Below are 10,241 nucleotides of genomic sequence, written 5' to 3'. Positions count from 1 at the left end.
AAAAAGGACTGAATTATAACCTTAAATAATTGAGTTAAAATTCAACTCTTTTCTAAATACTTTATATCGAAAACCTAAACGTATTAGACGGCCAGCACCAGCCCGGTCTTGTGTTTAGGAGGTGGGCATGAGATCCATCAAAGTCCAATATGAAACAGATGATGTTTCGGTGAAATCCATATCTGAGTTAGCCCATGGAATATCCAAAATCCCATTTTTGCTGTTGTCCCCCAAACCCAAACCCCCCGCCCCCCTTTTTCTTTTTTTTGTTCCTTTTGGACACCTAGTAAATCACCCCAGTGAGTGAGGCAATCTGAGTGAGAAGAAAGACGATGTTAAGAGCGACGCATTTCCCTCCCATAGCATCTCCTACTCTCCTTGTCCTTAGGAAATGTTTCATTCCCTTCCTCTCCATCTCTTCCTTCCCTTCTTATCCTCTTCATAAACTCTCCTCTTTTTCTGCTTTTCACTCTTTCTTCTCACCTTCCCGCCCTTCTCTTCCATCTCTATCTCTCACTCAATTATCTCCCATGCTGGGTCATCCCCATCTCAGACTATCAGGTTGGTCTTTTTTGTTTTTATCTAAACCCATGTTTCTCCTTCTTTTTTCTGACTTGGTTTTTGCTTTTTCAGCTTCATTTAACTCCGAGAGTAGCTATGGAGATAACAGAGAAATATTGGTGCAGCACTTGCTTTTAAAAGAAGATGACCAGAAGCTCTTGTTGGAGCTACAACAGAGAATTGCTGGAGGTTTTCTTTTTCCCTTTTGTTTTTTAAAATTTTATTTGTTGAATACTTAGAGTTTAGAGTGTATGATATTTATCACATTTTGGGATGTGTTGATCACTTATTTGGGTAACTTAAACATGTAACATATACAAAAGTAAATATGTACTGGAAAACTTAAATTCTTTACAATTGATATTCTTTTATATAAATTCAGAATAATATATGATTTATCTCTATATTAACTAAGTATATTAGAATTGGTACTTTTTATCACTTGCTTTTGCTTTATAGCACCTTTTAAGAGAATATATAACTAAGGGTCAGTCTCCTATTGACATTGAGATTGAAAAGTGAAAAGTACCTCTTTTGAAAGTAAGACAGTAAGACCGATGTTTACCATTGTTGTCAAAAAGTGCTTTTGAAAAAATAAAATGTCCATGTTGTAAAGTATAAAATATGTTGGACTTTAACTAAGATAAGAAAGTAATTTCAGCTAAAAGCTAAAAAATTTTGGATTTTGGCTCGGGTTAAAATCACAGGTTAAAAACATGTTTTGGTTTGGAAAGCTCCTTGTTTACCATTGCTTTTGGTTTGAAATCATGGTTTCATTTGAAAAGCATTTTTGAACCTCAATGATAGACGGGCCCTATATGCTTAAGGCAACAAGAAAATGGAGCATAGATTAAAATCAATGTTGATGTTCCTTGTATGATATTTAACTGTCGCAAGTAGTTTCATTTTTTGTTATTTGTTCGGTGAAGGGGAGGATTTAAGTGACCTTGCCGTTGAATACTCAATTTGTCCATCCAAACAAGAGGGGGGAATGCTTGGATGGGTGAGAAAGGGACAAATGGTATGTGAATTCTCTATTATTTTAATTTTTTTTAGATATTTACTCTTTGAAGAGTTAAAAATATATTAAGAATCTTCTATGTTGTCTCAACTCTTCATATTAGTTGAAGTACTCATGTCCAACACATATCCCACAGACATGGATATGTAGGTACGAAGCTCCAAATACATGGAGAAATTTAGAAAATTTAAACATATTCATATTGAGTATATACCAGTATTGGTTTTATACTCATCCCTCATGTCCAAGTAACAAAGAGAAGCTTATTTAAGAAAATGTTGTACCCACGCTCCCTCTCTATAAGCAAGCTCTTGATGCACATAGCTTCCCCTATTTTCAAATTTATTTAAGGGTTCAAGTCTGTGCAGGAGGGAAACTTAGCTAGTTGGTATTAAATTTTTGGTAGCAACAGTTTAGATTTATGACATTGTTCTTGATATCACTTAAAAGGTAAACGATCTTCAAAATTTGGATTTGAAGATTTTACCAATCTTTTATCATCATCTATTTCATAGTGAGTTCCATAAATTTTTACTGATTCAAAAAGCCATCTAATATTGGCTTTAAAATTTGGAAAAACTTTGACTTGATTATTCTGATAATGACTATTTGTGCATTTGTGGGTGAAGTGATTTATTAATTTGAGTTCTAAATTCAATGTGTTGTAAATTTTTACGCTGTATCTTTCTATTATGGTTCTTCTTGGGCTTTGTCAATTGCTTGCATTTGGCATAAGCTTCAAAGTTTCTTTAGACTGTGAAGTGTTGTTCATGTGAGGGCATAGTTAACAGTCCCTATGCTGATAACACAGATTTTGCAGCAAATTTTTCTTATGCATGTTAAAGATTAACCTACAAACTATGAAGTGTTCTGTAAATATATTTTGATTTCGCACTCATGATACTTTGTGGGCTTTCTATGCCTATCATTACCCCTCCTTTTTTAATGATTTTCTTTTAAGTTTAATCAGTCTCCTTGTTGAAAATTTAACATTTGCAGGATTTGATTTTTTTTTTATGGAAATAATTGATCAGTTTTATAAAATATCTTTATTCAGATTCCTTTATGTTAAATAGAGAAGAAGAGAAGGGTTGAAATTTAATTGCAAAGATCTTTTTCCCATGGTAAAATTTACCAGGTACCAGAATTCGAGGAGGCTGCTTTCTGTGCACCTTTAAACAAAGTTGTGAAATGTAAAACTAATTTTGGATGGCACTTGTTACAAGTTCTATCTGAGAGGTAATTCTTGGAACCCTCTGCCCAATTGAAACGTGTGCTTGATGAAGCAAAGCAGTTTGTAACTATGTTTGGCTTGCTTCAGGGAAGAGTCATTGCTTAAAGACATTCAACCGGAGGAGTTTCATGCAAAAATGCAAGACCCCAGTTTCATTGAAGAGGCTCAGTTGATAGATGTCCGGGAACCTGAAGAAGTGTATGCTTGCTTAATTTGAAAAAAAGAAAAAAAAACAATCAAGTAGATTTTCCAAGTTAACATTTTTTAAAAGATGAATGTGGTACACAGCAAAGTTACTAGAATTACTTTCACCTCTAGGTATAAAAACTACAGCAAATACACATAGCAACTCTAAATGCTTAGTGTTGGTAATATGGTGGCAACGGATTTTAACTCTTAATTGATTAAGCATTGTTATGAAGCTTTTAAGCATTTGGTCATGAAAAAAGCTGCAAGAAAAGTGGGATAGCATGAGCAGTTTAAACATTATATTATTTGGAAGGGGTATGAAAAATATTCCTGGAAATTTCCTATTCATATTTGTACAAGAGACTCGAATAATTTTTGAAATTTCTCTAATGATCATGATTCTTTTATAGCATTTCAGAAACCTGAATTTTATTGTTTAGGCTAGCAACCTGAAATTTTACCTTTAGTAGCACTACAAGATCTTGTAATACAATATTTTACCTACAATTCAATTAGTGAATTATACACCAGAAGGCACTATAGAGCTGGAAAATTTTATACTAAGGTACACTTTGTTTTTTGCTTTTGAAGAGGATGATGGCTACTTTATTTCATGTCTGTCTTTTTGACATGACAGGTCTCAAGCATCTTTGCCAGGATTCCAGGTTCTTCCTCTCCGGCAGTTTGGAAGTTGGGGACCAGAAATAACTAGTAAATTTGATCCAACGAAAGATACATACGTCTTAGTGAGTATTTTTTTTTTTTGTCAATTTCAAGATTTTATTTTTTTCTGCATTTAGCTAACAAAAACCAATGGCATCTGATTATTAATTGTGTGGAAGAATTAATAAAACAAAACAAATTTAAGTGTAACTCTGATCTTGTTGATCAAAGAAAAGTGACCTTGCTCCAATCACATAAAACGAATTTTCTCTTTCTTGATATGTGCCTTCTAGTTTATTTCTGTTTTCTTATAATTACTTTGAGATGGTTTCACAGGCAATTTATGGACTAGATTAGTGAACTGTATGATATACTTATTGGAGTTAGATCTTACCATAAAGGAATCCTTATTCTAATCAGTCTCTTAGATAGAGAATAATTATCTTTTAACTCTTACCATTGTAGTAGTTCATCTTGAATAGGTTTTACGCCTAAATAATTAAACTTTGGGCCACATCAATTTTCAACATGGTGAGCATATTTATGCTGATGAAAAGAATTTATAAAATTATTTCTTGAATTTATCTTTAAGCTGTTTTTAGTTGTTGGTAGGATGCCTATTATTGTAAGTGGAGTTATTGCTTGGCATTTCTATTATTGTCAATGGAGTTATTGCTTGGCAGTAAATGATGTTCTAAGATTTAATATTTGATGCATTGCCTGCGACCTTTTAGGTGTTATTATTCCTTTCCTGTTCGTGGAAGAATAGGCTTGAATCTCCCATAGTATTTTCTACTTTTCTTCGTTTCTTCGTTTCAATAGTCTTTTTTCCTTGCTAGGCTCTATCCTGCCTAGATTTTATAACTTCTACTTAGTTTCAATAGGCACTTATTTTTCTTTTTCTTTTTGTTGCGGGGAGAGAGTGGTGAAGCTAATTTGTCTAGGTTCTATGCTGCCACAACCATGTGGTCATTTCATTATGCTTCTCAAAGCCAACTCCTAACAAAAGTCTAACTGTTCTTCCTGTGAAATTTCTAGCATCTTTGTTGAGGAGCTCATTATATTTTTGTATTAATGTCTGCATCAAAGTTGGATTGATTGTCAGAGATACTAAGTGATAACCTTTTGGACTCTGAGAAGCCAAGCATGGGAGGTTTTATTGTGGTTTTTGTAATGATGCAATGGAAGTCCTTTTTTTTTTTTTTGGAGCATCCTTGGTTTTGACATCTCTTAATGGGATGGGACTCTTAGGGTGTGCTTGGTTAGGTGGAAAAGTGAAGGGATGAAAGGAGGGGATGGAAAAGTGGAAAGAAAATAAATTTTGAGTGTGCTTGGCAAGGAAGAAAAGTGAGAGGAAAGAAAATAAGAGAGGTGATCATTTTCCTTCCTTATGTATAAAAACCAATCCTTCCAAATTGGAATGATGAGAGGAGAAAAAATGAGAGAGATGTGTATGCTAGTTCGAAATTATGCATTTTCTAAATGTTTTATTTTTTATTTTTCCTTTTAATTTTCAACTCTACCAAGCTATGGATGAAAAGAAAATTACTTTTTCTTTCAATTTTTCCATTTTTCCTATCAAGCACACCTACAGAAAGAGGAATTATATTTTTTATCTTTCTACCCCTTCAAGTTTCTATATTTCCAATTTTCTTTCTATTCTACCAAGCAAAGCCTTAGAAGATCCGGTTAGTCATATTTTTTTTTTGCATTATGCTAAGCTAGGAGACTTTTCATTTTTGTTTATCAGATTATCAAAATTTCCCTTGAGAGATTAAAATTGATATCTATTACAATTCTTTATCTTCCGCTTGAACAATTTGTGGCCACTGAAGAAGCAATCTTCTAGCCATGAGCTTCTGTAAGTTTTTCCTCATGATCTGCTTTCAGTGGCAAAATTCATGCAATTTCTTTAAATTATTTGAAGTTTTGCTTCATACATTAATAAAATGATTTTTTTCCTCTGATTTTTAAATTATTTTAAGTTTTTACTGCAGTTAATTATGAGTAGTTTCTGGCATTTAATATTCAATGATCTCTCCTGCATTTTATGCTTGTTTCTCTTCTGACCCTTTGATGTTCCGTATTAATTGTGTTAAAATGTAACAATTGCAGTGTCACCATGGCATGCGGTCGTTACAGGTTGCCAAGTGGTTACAGACTCAGGTTAAGATCGTCATCCTTACATTCTCTGTTTCTCTTGTTTAGCTTTCACAGTTGTTGCATGTGTTTCTTTGGAATTCATCAGGGGTCTCATTGTGAACATAGTTACTCATTTCTCTACCCTTTTATGTTTAGAAAAACCAATAATCTGCTTGTCACTTGTGCTGTAATTTATGATATATCGTTATGTGCTACATTGTGCTTCTCATCGGACGCAATGTAAGTTTGCAGCATAGCATTGAAGTTTAGATCTAATTAGATCTGTAAAACATTAGTTATTCTCTGCCACCTTGTGCATAGACTTCTCAAGTTGAGACCTTTGTTGTTTCTGTTTCCCTTTCCGTTTGACTGCAAGTGTCCTTCATTCCATTTTCTGCCATTATTGTTTTGTTTCTGATACATGGACGATAAATTTCAATGGTTTCTTTCATTCTCCTTTGTTCCGTGTTGTTGACGAATTTATTTACTTTTTTGGCACAGGGATTTAGGAAAATATTTAATATATCAGGGGGAATACATGCGTATGCAACCAAGGTGGATCCATCAGTTCCTACTTACTGAGATCCTCACATATCCATTGCTCCTATTTTCATGTTTTCTTCACAACATGTGTGTGGTTTCAGGCTCCATATTTTTGGGTTTGCCCTCCATGGTATTATAGAGTTAACATTTCACAATAATTAGCAAGTCCAAAACTTGTTATTGCTTAATTATGGTGGTTGTACTGAGTATTTGGAATTAAGTGCATTTCGAAAAAGTTCATTTTAAATTCAATAAATATGTAAATTTTATTAAAACCGGTTTTTTGCTGACCATTGCAAGTTATTATTTATTCTTTTGCTAATGAAAATTTCTCGACTATTACCTTTTCATCAATTTTAGAGTTAATCCAGATTTTCATTTTGATAAATTGTAGAGCTTTATTGTTTAATTTCTCTATAACTTTATCCTGAACACCTTTCTTCTTAGCTTTCACCATCATCAACCTCCCTCACCCTTCACCTCATCTCTATTAGAACCTATCGAGTTTGGGTTATTTTATCATCTCTATTAGAGGCTTGGGGTGTGAAGTTAAGAATGTTGCAAATTGAATTAGTGTTATAAAAAGGAAATATATCCATTTGTAGGGTACAAGTTTGTATGGAAAGAGGTTGATTTATAGTTTTAATAGCACGTGGTTTATTTTCTTCAATAATATTAGTTTCAATGTATTACCATATAAATGGGTAAAAGAAATCATGTCTAGGCGTAGTAAAATAAAAAACTTTCTCCTTCTAACTGTTTGAATGTGGTGATCTCTATTCTTAGTTGGACTATTTTGCTAATATGAAAGAACTTCTATAGAAATTTCCTGCAGGTTCGTTCCATGTTGTGATCAATCTTGCAACTTACAAGTCTAACCAAGTAAACATGTTATCGATTAAGGAGAAGGGGAACAGCCGAAAGCGAACAGCGTCATTAGTGACCCGGTTATATTTAAAAGTATCATAAAGTTGAAAGAATCGTTTTAGATGTTGGTTTTGGTTCTCCGTCATTGTGCCTTTAAACTGTAGATTATTTTGAATCATCTGGATCATGACCAATTTCATTTCAAAACTATTCGTCATAATGATTGACCTTGTAATGTTGCCTTGGACCATACCAAGATTTGGTAGCGCATAATCCTTTAATGTTTGTTCTTCTCGTGCCATAGGTGGTTTATTCGTAATTGAGGTGGTGGTGGTAGTAGATCTTGTATGTTAGCATTATTAATCTTGTTGAACAATGGGTTCTCGCGTGGTGGATTGCCTACAGCAGGTGGTTGGTTCTGCATCTGCTGTTGATGTTATTGTTGTTGTTGACGATTTCTTTAGATTATTCTCTCTAGATCAATGGCTGGCTCTATAGGCGTTCCCTTACTTCGAGTTATACACTGGAAAAAAAAGTTAGAACAAAATAAAATAAAAAAATCATACCTATAATTTATGAAGTTCCTAATTATTTTATAAAAACGAAAAATTAAAATCAATTTAGTAGCACTACCTTCCCGATAACGGTGTCAACAACTTGACTGCCTCTGGATGTACTAACGTCCAAAGTGTGAATACTGCAACTAAAGATGTGGAATTGAGGCAGTGTCCACAACCACAAGTATATGAGTCATGTTGTAATATAATTTTTAAAACGATAAGTAACTACTCTGAGGATTGTACCCAAGGAAGGCAAAGACTAAATTAACTTTAACCTAAATGCAAACAAATCTAATTAGTACTTTAAATAAATTATATTACGACTTAACATAAATAGAAAAATTTGGGTTTTATAAAAAAAGAAATAAAAATTGCATAAAAGGGTGAACTTCAAAAAACTAATATCTAAACTCAGTCAAATCTAGACATGGGTGATTAGCTCGCTTCGATGGTCATAACTAACTCCTATTTCGAGTTTCATTTAATCAACTACCCGTTACCCTAGCAAGATCTCTCGATCTTCCACTAAACTAATGACTTAAGGCTAAGGTGTTCACGAATAGACCATACTAGTTTTGGGTTAATTCCCACCTAAATAACTTTCTAGGGTCGTCAAGCCTATGGTTTAAGTTCTTCCTCTTTTAAGTAGTCGATCCTTTAAGAGAACCCTACATGGCAATTAGTTAATCACACCTTCACTTACTAATCCTCCATAAGAGGATTAGTTTCTCATGGAATCCATAAACATAATAAACTTGATAAATAAGTAAAGCATTAAGAGCAAATCAATAATAAAGTTTAAAAGGATCCTGGTTGTATTTGATTGATGAAAGTGCATAAATTCACAAGCGTTTGATTGCGTTTACAAATCAAGTTCTCCGAAAAACACAAATGAAAGACCTGAAAAGAAATCTAAAGCCTAAAAGAAAAGAAAATTGAATCTAAATTACAGGGAAAATTTGAGAATCTAAAAGCTATCCTTTAACAAGTGTCTAAAGACCCTATTTATAGAGTTAGGGTTGGCTATTGTCCTTAACCCTAGGTTGACTGACATTTTCATGCTAATTTTTATTGTGCGGACTAAAACGCCCTCAGCTCGTAAATCTTTCCCGTATAAGGCTGGTGTCGCAACACCCTATACCTGTATCGCGACACTAAAGATAGTATTCAAATTCTTGTATTTTGCTCCCTATGTCGCGACATTGAACTTCTCGTGTTGCAATACAACGACCATCCTTGAGTTTCTATGTCTTTGATTGGTGTTTTGCACACTTACTAAGTACGTTAGCTCACTTTTAGGCCTCATTCGGACCCTAAGGTCTTAAAAAGACTCAATTTACACTTTCTTTTTTTGAATTCAAACTAAAATAAGGAAACTAACTAAAATATAATAAAATTGCTCGTATTTAAGCTCCTTAAGTATGAAAACTAGTTTAATCTGCTACATCAAATTACGACAAATCAAACCCCCATACACTTAAGTCATTGTTTGTTCTCAAGCAAGGCAAAATAAAAACAAAAAGTAAAAGACGACCCTTGAGCAAGTATGGTGCAAAGATCGGTTTCGGAGTACATAACTAGGCATTTTCATATTTACACGTAGTCCTGGAATGATATATAGACAACTTACCACTTAGAATATCAAACACCTAAGTTTAATATGTTACAAAGTATATAAACATTAAGGTCCTTAAATATATGGATCCATTAATAAATCATACAGGTAATTTGATTATCCTACCAGAATACAGACAATTATTATTGAAATTACTTAATACAATGTCAATTCATGAATAAGTTTACCTAAGTCATATAGGGCTTTTTGGCTTGTAATGTTATGAGGCTTAGGATAGGTGTGGAATTCAAGAATAGGAGGCATCAAATCGTTTCAAGCACGAAAGTAGTTTGACACATCGTATTGTTCCCTATTTTCTCCCTTTAATAACCGTTGCCTGCTAACCGCATTATTTCTCGTTCTCTCACCTTCCTTATTTCTCCACATAAGAAGCTAGAACATAATAAAGCAACTACGACTAGTTAACGAGTTTTTGTGCACTAATGACTAAGCTTTTCTACTTCTGTGACTTTGTCACATTTGAACTTTTTCAATAGATCTCATTCACAATGTTTTTTTTTTCACGTACTTTTTCTACTCGTATTGATTTTCTTTCTGAATTTTTCTTTTGTTTTGCACATGTTGGCTAACCTATAGTCACTATATCACACTTCTTCTTCCTATTTCACTTTGTTTTTACAAAATTCATCGTGATGTCTCTACTTAACCCTCAATACGTATGACCAGATGTCTAAATTCGTGCAATTTAAGACCAAAGAGAAAAGGGTAAGTACAAATTATTATTTTTGGTTTGGGTTTTGTATGAAGGTTCATCAAGAAGTATTTTTGACTCAAAAATAGGTATTAAAGATTGATAAGTAGTGTTAGCTTTTTGGCTCTGGGTAT

At 33.4% G+C, this 10,241-nt stretch overlaps 1 protein-coding gene across 1 annotated transcript; it reads left to right on the top strand.

Moving 5' to 3' along the window:
- The first annotated feature begins 229 nt into the window (after positions 1–229).
- LOC107953191 (rhodanese-like/PpiC domain-containing protein 12, chloroplastic) lies at positions 230–6,628 on the top strand. Its single transcript, XM_016888431.2, has 8 exons — positions 230–561; positions 634–750; positions 1,491–1,582; positions 2,721–2,821; positions 2,904–3,014; positions 3,643–3,751; positions 5,784–5,834; positions 6,312–6,628. The coding sequence occupies exons 1-8, from the start codon at positions 333–335 to the stop codon at positions 6,390–6,392; spliced, it is 891 nt and encodes a 296-aa protein (XP_016743920.1). The 5' UTR covers positions 230–332; the 3' UTR covers positions 6,393–6,628.
- The last annotated feature ends 3,613 nt before the right edge of the window (positions 6,629–10,241 follow it).

Source organism: Gossypium hirsutum, chromosome A07 (genome assembly GCF_007990345.1).
Source record: "Gossypium hirsutum isolate 1008001.06 chromosome A07, Gossypium_hirsutum_v2.1, whole genome shotgun sequence".
NCBI classification, from domain to species: domain Eukaryota; kingdom Viridiplantae; phylum Streptophyta; class Magnoliopsida; order Malvales; family Malvaceae; genus Gossypium; species Gossypium hirsutum.
This window is presented reverse-complemented; position numbering and strand designations above follow the sequence as displayed.